Here is an 18,269-nt window from a genome sequence, read left to right as displayed (position 1 = left end):
CTGGACTACACACATTAGTCCAAGAAGTTTTGGAGGCCAGTGGGGAAAAAGATACTGAATTGGACTCATATACAAAATCAATTTTTCCGTGGTGGTTGGCATGAATCCTTATTAAAGGCACTCTTATTAAAAGGGATTAATTGTAGTGGTAGAAAAAAAAGCATCTCTTATGCCACACTCCTTTTTGAGGTGAGATCCATTGAAAGAGAGCACTCTGATAAACAGAAGAGAGAACTTCAACAAGAACTAGAAGAAAAAGGAAGGCCTTTGAGTAGGAGTAGTTTGCAGTTGATGAAAGCCTATGAAAATACTCCCAGTGCCCATGAAGAAGTCACTGCAATAGAGTGGAAGAAGAAATATCTGCAGGCTGAGCAGCAATTGGAAGGACTGCAGTTGACCCAGCCAAGTTCTGAAATGTCCATTGCAGATACACGATATACTCCTCAAAGACCCAAAGAATTTAATAAACAAGCAATACCAAGATTTAACAGAAGAAATCCTTTATGTTTTAACTGTGGGCAAATAGGACATTTTCAAAATGAATGTCAGAATTCTCCTGACCCCAATTTAATCCAGTCAGCTCCTGATGTTAGACATTCAAATCAGAGCAAGTTTGAGCCAGCAAGAAAAGAAACTAACTCCTCTCAGAGCAAGGCTGCTAGTCAATGGGTTCAGGAGACAGATGTTACCCAAATGGGTGTCAGTGAGGCCATCCGGCAGTTAGCGGGACCTGCTTGTCATGGCTCTGTATACCTAGGTGGAGTAAAGAGTACCTGCCTAACAGATACTGGTTCTCAAGTTACTTGCATATGTGAAACTTTCCATAATGAGCATTCATCTTATCGAAAGTTACAGGCAATTGGCAGTATAGTTCAGATAGAAGGGGCAGGAGGGCAAATGGTTCCATACCTGGGATACATAACCTTGAAGATATGATTCCCAAAGTTCGGCTGTGGGACTAACAAACAACACGTGCTGGTGCGTAAGAAGACCAGAGCCCTTGGGATGGTGGTGGATTATAGAAAACTGAACAGCATTACCAGAAAGGATGCCTATCCATCACCCAGGAGAGAAGAAACCACAAAGGGATTAAGGTACCTAACTGCAAAAGTAGATCCCCGAAGCTCCCTGATCAGCTGCCCCCTCACCCTGTAGATGCCTGCGTGTGTGGGCATGTGCCCAGGCACCTGAGTCCTGACCTCAGAGCCTGCGGCCTGACAGATCCCCAAACTGGGCCTCAGCTGCTTGGCCTTTGCACACAATTGGGTCCCCCCCAAAACACAGCCGAGGTGGGGTGCTGCCTCCCCCCTTGCACTCACTAGCCCAGTGGTTGGAGCAGTCACCTCCATGTGGGGTGCCTGGGGTCAAGCCACTGCTCCAAATGAGGCCACAAGGTGACAGCCGATCTCCCACCTCCCTCCTGTGTGCCCGGAGCCCTGGGCCAGCATCTCCTCCACATTTGTTGGGAGAAATCAGGGGATGACATAGCTCAGTCTCCTCACTCCTGGAGCAGGTTCACAGCTGGGCCTCCCAACTGGAGCTAGATAAGGGCAGAGTTCCCTGGGCAGGCCGGGCTTAGCGCATACCCTCCCAATGGCATTTCCGAGGGGTCGCTCAGCAGGCTGGCCTCCCCGGAGCCTGGGTGGCAGCAGGAGGGCACCTACACTTAGGCCCAGGGAGGGGGAGATCCACAAAGCGGGCTCAGGTGTTGTCAGGCTGCACCTAAGTGCCCATCTGTGCACTGGGGGGCAGGGGGAGGGTATGTAACCCACACACCTTCTGGGTGTGGTGTTCTGGCCGAGCTAGTGGCACTGAGCCCACTTAGAAGGTGGGGTGTGTGTGTGTGTGGAAATGAGTCTGCTCTACAGCCTTAGCTAAGAGCCAGTTGGCTTTTAGCTCATGCACTAAGCTTCCAAGGTCCCAGGTTCCATCCCGGACAAGCCCCCACGTGTAACGGTGACAGACCCCGGTCGTCAGCAGGCGGGATCGAACCTGGGACCTGTGGAGCTTAGTGTATGGCTCTTAAGTCTGCGCTACAGCCTTAGCTTACCTCTCTGTCTCTAAGTGGTCTCAGTGTCACTAGAGCGGACAGAACACCACACCCAGAAGGTGTGTGGGTTACAGGTAAATACAGGCAGGGATAAGGCACTCAGATACTGCAGTGATGGGGGAGTCCTACAAATAGTGAGTGAATGGGGTTTGTTGTGACTTCTTGACTGTGGCTTGAGGCCCCCCCCTCAGCTGTGGAGGGGATATTTAACGAGGGTTGCTGGTTGTTCCTACTAGTCTGCTGCCTCCTTGGTGTGGGCCGAGAGGTACAGCACTGGCCTGGTCTGCTGGGGCTCTCCTGAGCGCCACGGCTCTGACCTCTGCTTCCTTCCTTTCAATCGTAGTCCTCAAAGGCTTGCAGCAGGACAACAAGTTCTAGGTCTGCTGCCTGGCTTCTCAGACCATCCTGATCCTAGATGCCTTCAGGGACCAACCCCCCTCCGGCTGCAACTACAGACCTTCGCCCGCAGGATCAGAAGGATGTGTGCTAGGTAGAGCCCAGTCACTGGAGCTGCCGGCTGCCCCTGCTCCGCTAAAAGCCAGCCTCCCTCCTTTGGGGCTTCGTGAGCCTGCCTGAGCAGGGTGAAACACATGGTGTCTACGGGGGAGGCTCTTCCCACCACCCCACCACTCTGGCTTCTTCCCCATCGGCCGCCTGCCCCGCTGTGTGCAATCCCTCCTCATACAGAGCAGCCCTAATCCTCAATTTCATTTTGATGCATTTATTTATGAAGATAGCGCAAGGAACAGACACATCCATTGGAAAAAAACATGTACTGCATGAGGCTTAAATAACCCCCGTTACAGTAATACATCGAGGTATAAAATCTATACACACACCTTGTCCTATACCCAGAACACAGACCGCGCTGCTGGGTCCCACAACCCATACACAGAAAAGCCTCAGCAAGCACTGACATCTCTAAAAACATCTCCGGGCAAGAAAAGGCACCTGCTGTTTGCAACACTTGTACAGTATAGACACAGGGTGAGGGCAAGACTCAGTGACCAGAGTTAGGTCTGCTCCATCTCTACTGTCTGAGGTTCCATACACAGCTGTTCACCCTCAAAATGCAGGGTAGGGATAAAGTTACTATCCCATCACCAAAAGAAAGAACCTCAATGTAAAGCAGTGCTCCTTCCTGTGCCTGGGGTGGGGGAGAAATCACGCAGACGACTACACAAAAGGCCAGGTATCATCCCAGGGTAAAACAGGGCTGTAGTGTAATGTGGAGGAGCCCCTGGACGAACAGGGTGAGGCCTGGGACAATACAGCTAGGAGTTGCAGGGCTGGGCACCAGAAGAATCTCCTGGTGGAACTTTGGGGCACGGCAGGGAGGGGTGGAAGGATCCCTGCTCTGGGTTAGTCCCAGTGCCAATGGCCCACTGCCTTTGCAGAGACACGAGGCCACTGATGAAGGCTGTTCGTCCTACTCCCCTGGGTCTTGCAACCCAGCTCCCCCAGGAGAGACGCTTTGCCCAGGAACGTTAAAGCAAGCAACTTTGTTGTTAAGGGTGAGAAGGGAAGGGGAGACACTGACCATGTGATGGCACCAGTCAACAGAGAGAAATCTGACCCTTGTGCTCTTTGGGGGAATCGTACCTGAAACGGGGGTCAGCAGCAGGCATGATGGGAATGCGGTCGGCAGTGTGATCGGGTGGAAGGGCTGATTGTAAAGGACCAGGAACGAAGCAGGGTCCTGGGAGAGGGTCAGTGTTGGGACACCCCGTTGCTCATGAGACTCCACCTTCCAAGTAGTACGGCTCCAGGTCTGTAACCCTTACGCTGGGGAACACTGACAAGTGAAGGCCCCTGCCTCAGGCACCCGTCCCTGCCCAACATAAGGGCTACAGAATGGAGCCCCCAGCAGGGGGGTTACTACTGTGTCCTGAGGAGCATGAGGGATGGGACCACTCGGAACCACAGGCTTCCCCCAAGGCTTTGGGGGCTAAAGGAGTCGGCTTCTGAAGTGGACACTGTGCCCTGTCACCAGTGATTAGTGGGAACGGGGCTAGCACTCTGGCTCTGCAGTGCTAACAGCTAATTGGGGGCCTGAAAGGGGTGAGCCGTGGGCAGGGCCGGCTTTAGCAAGAGCAGGGCCCGATTCCTGGGGGCGGGGGGGATGGGGGGAGACCCGAGCCGCGCCACGGGGGGGACAGGGAGAGACCTGAGCCGCGCCGTGGGTGGGACGGGGAGAGATCCGCGCCGCGCAACGGGGGGGGGGACCCGAGCCGCGCCGCGGGGGGGGGGATGGGGGGAGACCCAAGCCGCACCGCGGGGGGGGGACGGAGGGAGACCTGAGCCGCGCCGCGGGGACCGGGCCGGAGCCGACCCGAGCCGCGGGGACCGGGCCGGGCCAGAGCCGCTGGGGCCTGCGGGAATGGGCCGCGCCTCCCCAGAGCCCTTCTCGCGCCCCCACCACCCCCACCCCAGCTTACCTTGTGCTGCTGGCCCGCCCCTGCTTCTTTTCAGACTTCCCGCGAATCAGAGATTCGCGGGAAGCAGGGGAGGGGGCGGGGCGTTCAGGGGAGGGGAGGAGGGGCCGGGGAAGTGAGCTGGGGGCGGGGTGGACAGCTGCAGCGTGGGGCCCTCTTGGCGCGGGGCCCAACTCAGCCGAATCGGCCTAAAGCCGGCCCTGGCCGTGGGGTGCTAGACCTTAGTCAGCCCTGCCCCTGCAACGCACATGGTAGCAGATGGGACAGAGTGAGTCCCAGCTCCAGGAGGGTACCGCAGCCAGTGCTGTGAACGGGGCTGCATGGTCCGTACAGCCGGGAGAGGACAAGGGTGGAGCATTTGGGGTGGGGGGGAGGTGGGGAGAGTCTGGCAGGAGTCTAACGAGAAAGCAGAGCAAATAGTGCAGCAACCGCGAGTTCAATTGTCTCCACTGTCAGTTAGGGCCTGGCCCCCTGGAGAGATCTGTATGAGCAGGGGCTGAACCGACAGCAGGTGAGGGAACAGGGCCCCTGGGTGCCACGCTAGGGGTACATGCAGTGCCCTGCAGTGTAAACAAAAAGGAAAGTCATTCCAGGCAGCTCAGGCTTTAACTTACATCATCTCCCCACTGGTCAATTTCACCATCCGTCTGCAGGAGGCGCCATTGCTGCAGCGGCCTTGAGGGCTACCTGCGCTGACCTGTCCCTCCCATTGAAGGCCAGTGGAGCCACTCCCTGAATTCAAACCCCCTTCACGTGCAGTGCGTAGGTGAAGGCAGCCAATGGCCTGTCAAGTCTTGGATGGTTTCAGGGCCAGAAAGGGGGATGGAGAGAGAGGAGGTGGGAGCAGGGTGGAGAGAGGTTGATGGTCAGATGCAGATGCCATTTGTAAGGGTGTAGGTTACGCATCCATAAATGAGTGTGTGTCTATGGGCCTGACTCTGGCGGCCCCACAGACTCTGCACAGAATCAGGGCTAGGGAGACGCAGCTGACTGCAGTTCCCAGGCCTGCATCCACGTTGGGCTCCTTTCAGCCCCTGAGTTACTGCTCTGAGTTACAGCCCTGTTCACTCCCCACCCCGGGTGCTGGTGCCAACACCAAGGAGACTCGTGGGGGTGAATTTATCTCCTTAGCCCTCGCTGTCCTGCCCTGTTATCTGCTTCCGAGAATAGACACACCCAATTAAACTCTCCCAGCTCACACACTGTCACCATTACTGTCACCCACTGCCCCTGCATGGAGGCATTTGTTCCCCATCTCCCCACCTTACATGGTAACATCAGGATGATTGTATCCAAAGGGACCTCTTGATTTGTACTGTTCTTTTGCCTGTGCTGCTGCCTGAAAGCACAACCACGTGCAATCACGAGCAGGCAGATTTTGAAGACAAGGAACAAAATATGACTCCTTAGTTCTTCCAAGAGGCTAACGCGCCCAGCTACCAAAGACAGCAGGGGTACATCGGGGGTGTGCTTTGAGTTACTGGCCCCCAGAAGGGGTGCAGCATATATAGTTTAGGGGAATGTGCTTCCTCTTTGATTGTACATTACAAAGCTGCCCCTTATTCCCATGATTAAGTGGCATTGTGCTTTCAGCTGGGGCTGGTCCAGGATTTGCTCCCTGGTTATGAAGAAGGTGAGTTTTGTGGCTATAAATCCAGGGAGCAGATCCTCAGCTGCTGTAAACTATCCTCAATCTATCCATGAAGCTGTGACCATTTTCACCAGCTGAGAATCTGACCTGAGGGCCTTTGGATTCAGAAAGAAATGGACATTAATCCGGCGGCTGGGAAAGAGTCTCTGTTAGGGGCCATTTCAGCCAAACACAAGCTGTATACAACATGAGCTTAGGGGAAACGCCATACCCCTGCTCTCACATGGGTCCTGAATATGATGCCACAGGAGGCTCTTGTTAAATTAGGGTTAAGTGCAGCCAGATCATGGTAAAATCGGTCACTGCATGGTTCCAGACAAGGAGCCATTCCCAGGTGGCTACAGCCAGCATCAGGACCAGGAGGGTCATGAGGGCGCATATCGATTTCACTAAATCTCAGAGGGCCCCACTTCCCAGGTCCTCAGCTTCAGCCGAATCAGCGTCAGGCTACGTCAGTGCTTTCAAGAACAGGCAGCCAGGGGCTTGGCCCGGACCCTTCTGGGCTCACAGCAGGGTTATTGTGGGTTCGAGAGGCATTCCGATGTCCGCCCGGCCCACGCTGGCTCAGGGTGGCATTCGGATTCCTCTTGACAACCTGCAGACAGGGTCCCCATGTAAGAGTCAGGGTCATGATTTTCAAGAGCGGCTAGTTGTTTCAGGGGCCCAGCCCATGACCTCTTAAAGAGAAAGCCCTGAGCACCCCCTGTCTGGAGGTCAGGCCCCTGTCAAGTGTCAAGTTGGGCCCTCCAACAATCAGAGGCCCTTTTTCAAAGGCCAAGGGGGGCATTTTTCAAGCAGAGCAAGGTGCGGTATGTCACACTGCGATGCTAAGGCAGGACAAGCCCCCAGGACCCGAGTGGTTCAGCAACGCAGGTGTCAGCAGACTGTGCGTTTCCAGGACAAATTCAAGTTTCAAAATCATAAAAAAAAAAAAAAAAAAAGGCTCAGACCGTGAGGTAGCTTAACCAAAAGAACCCCCCATATGACACCCCCCCAATGAAAAAAGACTGCAGGTGCACACACAACTACAGTACAACACGGCCCCCGCCTGCTCTCCCTGCCACACAGGGAGAGGAGCCAGCAGGGACACCTCAGGGGAAGGGCTTTGCCCAGCACATGGGAGCTGACAGTGGACACACGCCAGGTGCTTTGAACTGGATCATATGATGCCGGCTGGCTGGGCGCCAGCCATGACCTTGGGACAACTTGGGAGGAAATTTCCATCTTTCAACCTGCTTGTTCCTATTGACCTCCTGTGGGGTTTTGCTGGCCGGGAACGCCACGAGATGCAATCGCTTGGTGCGAGACAGAGGCCCAGCCCCCATGAGCGCTCGGTCTTGCAACGTGCTGCGGGTCATTGGAGCGGCGTTGCCTGGGATAAGCCCCGAGGGAAAGAATCAGGGAATCCCAAGAAGCGGCCACTGGGCTACATGCCAGTGAAATCTTCCCTTCTCATGCAGCGACCCCCACTGAGCGCCTGATCCAAACTCCATGGAGGTCAATGGGAGACTTTCGGCTGGCTTCGGATCAGGCTCATAAAGAGCAGATGAAGCCCCATTAAAGCAGAGACACCACTGCCCTGGCTGCCTCCTGCCCCCAGAGCCAGTCACACCTGCCAGGGCAGAGCGGATGTCAAGTGTTACCCTATGAGAGCAGCTGCATTCGACAGCCCTTGTGCCAAGCAGAGACTCAGACATCCTCCTCCAGCGTACAGACCCCCCACCCATGCACCAGTGACATGAGTGGCGACTCAGAGCCCCTAGCTCCCATCCTCTTCATTTCAGACAATTCACATTTGCTTGTCCCTCTTGTTGCCAAATGGAAAAAAAAATCCATCTTCTCTCCCAGCCAGCCAGTTTAATCCTGTTCCATGGAGGGGGGGGGGGAATCTTGGATATAACCCACTCTCTCGGTAGCTGGAACGCATCACTTTAACATGCGTTCCCCTCCCCCATGGCATCGGCAGAGCCCTGGGGATGCTTCTCCTTTCGTTGGGGGCAGGAGTGGGAGAATGATGGGTGGTTGTCAGGCGTAGCTGAGCAAACCAAGTCACTGTGTTTGGATCCCCCAGAGCCAGCATCCTGGCAGGACTTCCAAGCTCCCCATCCCGGTCAGTAGCCAGATGCTCAGAGGCATGATGGAAATGAACACGTTTTCCCACCTCAGAAACACTGCTTTGTTTCCACAGAGCAGCAGCGATTGGAGGCAATTTTTACTTTGTCCAGCAGGGGGCGATCAATCACAGTTTTTGTAGGGTTTGCTACTGCAAGACAGGGCAGCTGGATTATCAAAAGGCAAAATAAATAAATAAAGAGGCTGCTGATGTTTAGAAAGTGGAAACATTTCCCATTCAGTTTATAAGTTTGAAAGGAGGTCAAATCTGGGGTAAGAACCCCTTGGTGTTGTCCTTCGAGCTGCCGTGTAGAAGGACACCAGGGGAAATCACCTGTTAACCAAGGATACTGAAAGTCTTGGATCCCAGAGAACAAACAATCCATTGCTGATGGAGTTAGCTGAAGAGCCAAAACTTCACCGCCCCCAGCACATCAACGGGAATCAATCCGTAAAACCAAACTCCAGCCGCCGCTTCCTACGTGACGTGCGGAGCGACACAAGAAATGCACCTGGGGAAAACGGCCAGCCTGCTGCGGTTCCCTCACGTCCATTTTGCGGCAAGTTCTGCACCCCTAGGGCGTTAAGCTGCAGCGAGAAGCTGGCTGACGAAGGGTGCGACTGCACTAGGCACTGGCTACATGGGACTGGGATGCCTTAGCCAGTCCTTAGGGGAGGGAGTGAAGGTAGCGAAAGACCCCAATGAAAGTGAGTCCATGTGCTTTGGGGAGTGCAGCGCTGTGGGGTGCCCATGTGGCTCTGGCAGCTGCAGGCACTTGGCTGCGGATGCCCCAGAGGAAGCGGGGGGGCACCCAAGCATGGTGGGAGATGGTGGTGAGAGACCTTACGGAATTTTGACCTTTATAAAACCCAAATCTGGGGTGACCTTGGTGATTTAGTGTCTCGTGCCAGACTGGCAGTGCAGATGGGTGGCAAGCAGAGCATGGGCAGGCCACGGGCAACCCCTCATTGCCACCCCCCAGCTCTGCTAATGCACCTCAAGTCTCATGTGGGCCCCTCCCGCTAATCCCATCCTCCCCTTCATCCAGCTCCATTCTAGCCCTGCCCCGCTCCCTGCTGCAGATCCCATCCAGAGCGCCCCACGCCCTCTGCCTTTGCCAACGCACCTCTCTCCTGACCACATAACCGCTCCCTACCCGCCCTTCCACTACTCTAATCCCAGACCTCTCCCGAGCCAGGACCCACAGGCTGGCAGGCAGGGAACTGCCCCAAGCAAACCTAAACCCCTCCTCTGTGATGGTGCAAAGAGCTTAGCCCTTTTCCCAGCATTAAAGCCTTTCCCAGCTATTAAAAATCCCCAGGTCCCAATCCGTTCTCAAGGGTGCTTAAAACATTCTTTAAAACCCCACTCTAAAAGCTTCGATCCCTTCCCGCAGCAGCTGGGAACGAGCTTGTCCCACGCACAGCAGAGATGGCACCAAGCCGTTTGTCCAAATGGGCAGTGAGGGGACCACAGGGAAGAGCGAACCGACCAGTGCGGGATTAAGGCTCAGTCAGGTCAGGGGGTACCTAGAGTGAACAGATCCAGAAATTCCACTTTTCCTTGGAGACGCCCACAGGGATTTTCCCGATGTGCCAGCTTCCTTCTCTCCACCCCCGGGGCAGAAGGGGGGGCATTCTGGCTCCGAACAAGGTGGGTCAGATGCAGAGGTCGACAATTGCCAGGCAGCATGCAGATTTGATCAAGAGACCCAGCGATGGAGCTGCTGCCGGAGCCCCTTGCAAGGAGCCCCAGTGCAGTGCCAGGGCTGGAAAGCCATCTTTGGGAGCGGGTCATTCCCCAGCGGTGCTCCATGCACCCTGCTGGTGCCAGGCTGGGGTCGGCCCTGAGCGTGGCACTGGGGTGATCTTCGGGCAGCACACAAGCCCTCTCCATATTTCGGTACTGGCCGGCAGAATCCAGCTCTGCTGAACGACGAGGTGTGGAGCGGGGCCTGCAGCTGCTTCCAGAGGGAAGGAGACCCCAGGTACCCGGGAGGTGCAGAGGCCAGCAGCAGGATGCAGGTGGCAGTATCCCTCTCACACATCCAGGCTCTGGGGCGTGGGGAGTGCTGAACGGGCTGTGGGACAGACTGGAATGATCCCGTTGAGTCTCTCAGCTTGGGGTCCTCCCCGTGGCTGGCAAGGCCATGTCCCGAAGCACTGCCTGGCCACGCCCCGGTCAGCAGAAAGCCCTATGCATCATGGAAACCCAGCGTGGGGCTGGACGGGAACGACACCCCCTAGCTGTGGGAGCTGGGAGTTCACAAAGCCCCAGCTGAGATGCCGTGACCACAGAGTCCTGGAAACTGGAGCACACACAGGCCAGGCCGCTCCCAGCTCTTCACAGCCAGGGAGAGGGGCTGGGGCCTGGGCCTGGCAGGGAGCCTGAGAGTCGCCCTGGCTCCGGCCTTTCCAGTGCCTAGGTCGGGCCGTTCAACAATCTTCTCCGGCTCCAGAGCTTCACTGTCAGGTCGCTGGGGAAGGAAGAGAGAGAGGGGAAGTGAGGCCGGGGGCTGCCCCCACCCCAGCTGGGAGAGGCAGCACAGTGAATACAATCAGCTACGGGCTACGCCCTACCCCCAACTCCCCCACCCCAAAATGCATCACGCTGCAGCCCAGGAGAGCAAGGCCGCTGTGCCTCAGGCAGGCGGGCACCAGCGCAAGCAGGGAGCAGATGCACCCAGCTGCCCGCCAGCAGGATAATCCCCCAGAGCGCCAGTAACGGGGCACTCAGACAGAGCGCAGGCTCAGCCAGTGGCACCTCACTGGCAGTGGCCAGTGACACAGTGGGGGGTGGGGATGGGGCGGGGATCCCCCCAGCAGTGGCCCAGGAGGAGCAGTAGTCAGATGGGCAAACCCCATGCAGCCCCGAGCTGGCCGCTGGATCCAATCACCTGGGGGACTGGGAGGGCCAAGAGGACAGTCTCCTCTTGCAGAGAGCTCTACGTGGGGGGAAAATCCAAAAGAATCTCATACCGTTAAGAAGCAGCTGAGACCAGAGCGGAGAGAGAAGAGACAGAGAGAGAAAAGGAGAGAGAGCCGGAGAGGGGGTGAGAGCCAGAGAGAGCAGGAGGAGGGTCAAGGCAGGCTAGTGGCACGCCCCTTTATGGCAAGGACGCGGCGAGGAAGGCAGGGGGTGAGCCCAGGCACGTAAGTCCATAGCTTTACCCGGCAGTCACTGCGGCACAGAGAGAAACAGAGGGGGGAAGAGAGGAAGAGAAAGGAAAGGAGAAAAGGGACATGGTCGGAAAAGAGGAGATCAGAGACAGTGCCAGAGACATTGTGAGCCCGGGGACCCTCTCTGGGGGACAGGGCTGTGCGCAGGGGCCAGGGAGCGGAAGGAGGGGTGGTGGCGCTCTCATTGGAGATGCACAAGGTGCCCTCAAGGAGGAGCTGGTGCCCGGCTGGCAGGAAGCCCGTTCTCTGCGCGGAGGGTGGCAGGGCCAGCAGCACCAGGTCTGGCTAGCCCCGGCACATCGACGGAACTGGCAAGAGCATCCCAAAAGCATGACCAGCGCTTGGCATAACGGGATGGGACAGAAGAGCCTCACCGTGGGGCGGCCTAACAATGGCTTAGAGATGGAGGAGACGAGAGGCTAGATGGGGAGGGGTTGGGGGCCCTGCAGCCGACTGCTGACCCACACCAAACCGCCTGCAGCCCAGCTCCAGCGCTGTTCCCATCCCTCGCTCCCTGTGCCATTCCAGGCCCTGCCACATGGGGGGAGCAACAGTGGGTTTGGAGAGCTCCTGTAGCTCTGCTGCACTGGGGTGAGTTAGGGGTCAGACCTCCCTCCCGCATGCCACAGGGGCCTAGCCCAGCCCAGCCCACCCCACAACCCTCACCTGGAAGCAGTGAATATGTGCTTGGAATTGGTGCAGATGGCATTGATGGGGCTGTCGTGGCCCTTGATCTCCCCAACGGGCGTGAAGTTCTCCACGTTCCAGACCTTCACCACGCCCCCGCGGCAGGCGCTCATCAGCATGGGGCGGCCGGGGACGAAGGCCAGGGCGCAGACCCAGTCCTTGTGCGCGTTGGGGATTTGCTGGCAGGCACAGAGACAGGGCAGAGCCAGTGAGCGCCCACGATCCACGCTGCCAGCTGGGGCCATCAAGACCCAAACTGCCCCCTGAGCTCCAAGGCAGGGTCAGGCCAGCAGCCAGAGCCAGATGCTGGGTTTGCAGCTGGCTGCTGGCTCTGTAATGGGCTGAGACAAACCCCCCACATCTGTACCGTGGCTGAGAGCTGGAATTTTTAAGCTCCGCTCGATTTCTCATCAAGCAACAGCCGAGGATTTGAATTCAAGACAAGGGGACTCTGGTGAGCTACAGAAGCAGCTCAGCAGGAGAGAAGAGGGCTCCGCCCCAGGAGACAATTGCTCATTGGGATTGACCAGGGGATCTCCAAGCTCTAATCAATCCAAGCCGAGCTGGCAACCCGGATACGAAACACACAAGATGGGGGAGAGAATCTCTTTGATTGGACCAATTTCTGTGTGTGTGGGGGGGGGGAGGGACAAGTCTGCAAACTCAGCTCTTCTTCCAGGGTGGGGCTTGAAAGCTTGTCCCTTCCACCCACAGGAGCTGGTCCAATAAAAGAGATTTCCCCCCACCCCCCATCTCTCTAATTATTTGTCTGCCATCAATCCTCAGCGCTCCAGTGGGAAGAAAAATGAGCATTAGCCTCATTTCATAGGGAAGAGACTGTGGGGGAGGGTCACACAGCCACAAATGGTGACTAGCTCTGGGCAGCTCCATTTTGGGGGACACCCTGACCACCCCATTTTCAGAGGGGTGGAGCCCCCACCGCTCCCCTTGACTCCCACAGTGCCCAGCTCCTCTGAACAACCCGGCCCTGGGCGGGCACATGGTAGGTTCTCCAAAACAGAGGCTCCCCACCCCGCCACAAAAAAAAAAAATCAATGGAGGCCTCTGAAATGTTAGCCAAGTCTCATGGCAGAGCCAGACCTCCTGCCTCCCAGCACCGGCCTGCACGCCCCCTTCGGCTGCTGCTCTATCCCAGACCCACCGGAGGCCGTCCCCGCACTGCTGTGCGCCACCACTGACCTGGAGAGCCAGGCACCGCGGCCTGTGGCGCCCGGAGACCAGACAGCCACACTCACCGGGGTCCGAAATAGGGACACCGCCGAGCGCTATCTACCCCCAGACCAACCTGTCCCCATTCCCCATAGGCCACTGAGCCCTTTAACCGCAGCAGGTGGGGCCCAGCCCTATAGAACTGGCTACCGTGCATTGCCCACGGCTGTAAACTGCCTTCGGGACCCACCCTGCCAGCCACTGTCGTTTGCAACCCCCGGGGCTCTTCCATTGCCTGGAGGCCCCATGTGCAACGTAGGGATGGGGTCCCTGTGTCTGCTCTCTGATCATCTGCCCCCAGGACAGCAGGAGCACTCTCCAGACTGGAAAGCGACTCTCCAGCAGGTTCTAAGTCCTCGCTCCAGACCTGGCACTGGCCCTCGAAACAGCACGCTGCGGGTCTAGCCCATCTCTCTGCCCCCCGCCCAGCAGCAGGGCCTTCCTGTTCGTCCCCCTCCGTACCTGGAGGAGCTCCTGCTGCTCCAGGTCCCACTTCTTGATCCCGTTGTCCCTGGAGCCGCTGAAGAGCACGTCGCCCTGGATGGCCAGACACTCGATGCCGTCGTAGTGCGGGGGCTCGAAGTTATGGGTGGGGCCGACATTCCCCACCACGCTGTCCGCAATCTCAAACATCTGCAAGGCAACAGCCCGGAGGGCAGCTGCTGTGAACCCCGGTGGCAAAGGAGACCAGTCGCTCTCAGGTCATTAGGCCAGCAACAGCCCTTTCAGCAAGGCAGGGGGATGGCGAGAGCGTCCGACCACACAGCTACCACTGGGATGCTGAGCCACGGCCCAGTGAAATGAGACAGGGATGGATTGGCAGCGGCAGGGTTCTGCCTGCTTACGCCACGCTGGGATCCTTGGGCAGAGGCCATGTGGGGACACGATGGCTCAGCACTAGGGCTGAGATACAGGTCGCAGGTTCGAACCTCGCCCGGCTCAGCTGGGACTGGAAATCTCCACCTCCTCCAATGGTTTGGTGGCCAACATGCGGGCACAGTTCAGCGTCCGGCTGGCAGGGGCCACATTGCAAAGACAAAATAGCCTCCTTGGCAGCAGGTTCAGCAGAGGCCACAGAGGGCAGGAGGAGGTGGGTTCCACCTTCCACGCGTGAGGCGTCAGGAGGAAGCGGGGGATGCGGAGGGAAGGCCTGGGCCAGGCACCTGGAATTCTGGTCTCCACGGCTGCCGAGCTGCCCAGCACTTTGAGACATGGCAGCTCCTCCATCATTTCCCAGATCTGGGTTCCAGGACGCTCTTAGGGGCAGTGCACAGACCCTGCTCGCCGTGACCCACAGACACACCTGGCAGGTGTGGGGACAGGAACGCTGGCCAGCTGCAAAGCCACCAGGTCCTTCAGGCCACGAGCGCTGGGGGGCTCATGGCATTTCTCAGACCCTGGTGGCATTTGCAAATGTGCTCAGTACTGGCCTCCCTCTGCGCCCGCTGAGATCAACAGAACGGCTCCTTCCCGCCCCCCATGGGAGCGGAGTTAGGCCGACGCTGGGCGCTCTGGACAACCCCACCCAGCATGTCCCCTCCTCGCCAGGCCTTTGGTGGGCAGCGAGCCCCTGTAGCTGGCACCTCCGGGAGAGCGGCTATGCATGGGGGTGGGGAGGGCTGGCACAAGCAGCGGTTCCTGGGCTCAAAGGCCCCTTGTGCTGCCTGTGAGCGGGAGGGAGGGAGGGTCCCAGGGTACCTTGATGTAGTGATCCTTGGAGCCGGTGACGACCAGGTCATGGTTGCTCGCAGTCTGGTTCACAGTGAGACACATCACAGGCCCGATGTGGCCGGTCAGCTTCCCGATAGGCTGCAACCTACAAGCAGGAGCCCGGGGCGTCAGGGTGTGGGGTGCGCTCAGCAGGAGGCGCTCGTTCCTGCAGGCCCTTCGCTGGCCCAGTCTCCAAGGCTCCCAGCAGGGACCCTCCCAGCCCCAGGCCCCTCTCCACCATCCCAAGCAGAAGTGGGGACCTCGGGCTCCGGGGCGCAGAGCACGGAGCAATCTCGGGGATACCACGTCCCTCAGCACCATGGGCCGTGACTGTGGCCTTGGGCTAGGGGCGGGGAGCTGGGCTCAGGTGCAATGTCAGGGGGTGACCGGCTTGTCCACCGATCTCCTAAGGCAGGGGCGGGGAGAGCTACGGCTCGCAGGCTGGATCCAGCCCGTTGGTTAATTTCATCTGGCCCGTGGCGCCCTCTCCCACCACCCGCTGCAGGGGAAGCCCCAAGCCTCCACGCCCCCCTGGCAGGTAAGTGGCCCGTGATTGATTTTTTCTGTGGGTCAATGGCTAGTGACAGAGAAAAGGTTCCCCACCCCTGCCCTAAGGGCTGCAGCTGGGAGAGGAGCACTGGGTCCTACTTTCAGCCCCCCTTGGGCGTGATCAGCAGCTGCTGGGGTTGATGTAGTGCAAAGCCCAGGAGCAAACAGGCTAAGCTGCTCCACGCTGGGGTTTGTGCCAGTGCAGCTTCCCCCGGTGCCAGTCCAAATCCGCTCCTGCCTCAATAACACAGCTTCCAGCCGGGAGGGAGCGGGCCCCCGCTCAGCCCAGAACGACTGCTCCCTCTGCCTACGCAGCACCCGTCTGCCTCCCCACAAGAGCTACCCTTGCCTGGGGGCCCGAGTTAGCCCCGCCCGGACCTGTTGAGCTCCCAGATGCGGACGGAGTTCCCGGCGGCAGCGTAGAGCATGGTGCCGGCGGGGTTGAGCGCGATCTGGTTGATCTGGTGCTCGCCCTGCACGCTGGCGATGGTGCGGGTGGTGGTCCCAGCACAGGCGTCCCCAGAGATCACCTGACCTGAAGAGCTAAGCCAAAGAGAAACAGGTGAGCCTCAAGGCAGAGACCCTCGGGGGAGGGAGGGGGCAATTTACACAATGTGGAATGGAAGATCTAGCCCGTTGTGGACTGATTAGAAGGCTGGACAGCGTCTGTCCCCAGCCATCTATAGGGTGAAGCAACGCCACTTCCTGGCCACATGCAGTGCCAGTGGTGCCAGGATGAGACCCCCCCGCTCAGCCCCACGTCCCCTCAAGCCGGGAGCAACGGCACAGCAAGGGTGACCCAGGCAGCAGCTTTCGGGGGGTGCTCCCAAGGGAGGTGCCTTGCCGCGCAGCCAGCCAGACCCGTACCAGCAGGCGTGCCAGCTCCACGCCCAGGGCGGAGTGACACAAACCCCACCCCTGGCCTGGAGTTGATGTTGACAGGCAGCCCAGGCATGTTCCCGCCCAGGGCCGGCGCTTCCATTTAGGCGACCTAGGCGGTTGCCTAGGACACCAGGGTTTGGGGGGTGGGGGTGGGGGGGGCAATTTTGCGGCAGGGGGTCCTTCCGCGCTCTGGGTGTTTGGCGGCAATTCTGCGGTGGGTTCTTCACTCGTTCCAGGACCCGCCACCGAAGTGCCCCGAAGACCGGGAGCGTGGAAGGACCCCCCGCCGCTGAATTGCCAACGACGACCGGGAGCAGGGAAGGACCCCCGCCTAGGGCGCCAAAAACCCTGGCGCAGCTCCTGTTCCCACCAGTCAGATTTTAGGCCTGGGGAGGCCTAAAAGAGATGTCTCAGTCTGTGGCTGGGCACCAAAGAGAGGGGCTGATTTGCTGGGGTCTGGAAACGGCACTGGCAGCTGCAGATGGGTCATTACCCATCCCTGATCAAAGCAACTGTAGGGTGCACGGTGCTCCCCGAAACAGACGAGAGGAGCAGCTTCCCTGAGAGCAGAGCACCAAGCCACGGAGCCTCCACGAGCCAGGCCAGGCTACACCGACCAGCATTGCAGCATTCCTAGACTCAGCCCTGCAGACCGGCCCGGCCTCCTGGCCTTTGCAATGCTGCCCTGGGTGCAGAACGCTGGCAGGGCAGCGCGTTGAGCTCGGTGCGTCAGGTACTTACGTGAGGGTGCGGACGCACTTGGCTGAGTCCCGGATGTCCCACACCTTGATGTAGGAGGTGGAGACAGTGAAGACCAACCCTGAGTGGCTGCAGTACTTGATGGATACCACATTATTGGGGTGGCCCTTCAGCGAGGCGATTTCCTGGCCCGTCACCAGGTTCCACATTTTGCAGCTCCGGTCTGCGGGAGGAGGCAGGAGCACATGACACTGCGGGACCCTTCCCGTCCTCAGCAAAGGACCCTCATGGCTTCCTCTCTCCCTCCCCCCCCCACCTCCCCCTGCTCCCACAAGTGCCCCAGGGGAGCTCAGTCCCTGTGGCCCTTCCAGCCCCTGGCACCTCCACCAGACCTGCCAACGGGGGGAGGGTCTATTAGTGCCAGGTGCGAGGTGAACATCCAGCCACTAGGAACCGGGCAGAGGCCCCAACAACTCGCTTCAGGGATGTCACCACCACAGCTGTTCAGCCTAATGACTCGTGCAGCATTGCTGCCCTCTGCTGGGGGGACCCAGAACTGCACCGGCCCATTGTGGCTTTCAGGCAGGCCGGTGCCGTCTGAGCAAGAGGCTCCTGTCCTGCCCCCGCAGTTTGGGGTGGCTCAGCCCCTCCCCTGGGTAACAGGCTCACTCCCCAATGATCACACCCAGAGCTCAGCAGCCGGCCCGCCCCTGAGGCGCGCACCTTTGGATCCGGAGAAGAGCAGCTCGTCGGTGGCGTCCACGCAGAGAACAGGCTTGGAGTGTCCTTCCGCCACGGAGATGCACTGCAGCGGGGCCGTCCGGGCGCTCCTGGCACCGCCCACGGGGTTAATGAGGCCCCTTCCGTGGGAGAGAGAGAGCAAGGGCGTCAGCAGGAGGGCGCTGGCTGGGTGACCCAGGACGAAGCCAGATCCCGCCCCACGAGGCTGCCAGGGCCTGCTAGTGGGGCTCCGGAGCAAAGCAAACCACAGACAGAAGCTGCTGGGCAGCCTGCTCCCCAGACAGGCCCCCCGGGGGGCAGGTCACACCCCGTTGGTGCTAAGGGCTCAGGGACTCGTGCAGAC

At 58.7% G+C, this 18,269-nt stretch overlaps 1 protein-coding gene across 4 annotated transcripts in view; it reads right to left on the bottom strand.

Moving 5' to 3' along the window:
* Positions 1–7,087: 7,087 nt before the first annotated feature.
* The window catches only part of KIF21B (kinesin family member 21B), an 80,702-nt gene continuing 69,520 nt past the window's right edge, over positions 7,088–18,269 (bottom strand). For 2 of the 4 annotated variants that reach the window (XM_054028353.1, XM_054028354.1), the window contains 7 exons: positions 17,909–18,045; positions 17,228–17,408; positions 15,983–16,147; positions 15,044–15,161; positions 13,808–13,978; positions 12,095–12,294; positions 7,088–10,725 (listed from right to left, as the gene is read on the bottom strand). In XM_054028353.1, the coding sequence (XP_053884328.1) occupies positions 10,671–10,725; positions 12,095–12,294; positions 13,808–13,978; positions 15,044–15,161; positions 15,983–16,147; positions 17,228–17,408; positions 17,909–18,045 (1,027 nt within the window). In that variant the 3' untranslated portion in view covers positions 7,088–10,670. Of the gene's footprint in view, positions 10,726–11,329; positions 11,430–12,094; positions 12,295–13,807; positions 13,979–15,043; positions 15,162–15,982; positions 16,148–17,227; positions 17,409–17,908; positions 18,046–18,269 lie in introns of those variants that run through there. The other 2 variants (XM_054028351.1, XM_054028352.1) reach the window with 1 other exon arrangement.

The sequence above is a fragment of the Malaclemys terrapin genome, chromosome 4 (assembly GCF_027887155.1).
Source record: "Malaclemys terrapin pileata isolate rMalTer1 chromosome 4, rMalTer1.hap1, whole genome shotgun sequence".
In the NCBI taxonomy this organism is placed as follows: domain Eukaryota; kingdom Metazoa; phylum Chordata; order Testudines; family Emydidae; genus Malaclemys; species Malaclemys terrapin.
This window is presented reverse-complemented; position numbering and strand designations above follow the sequence as displayed.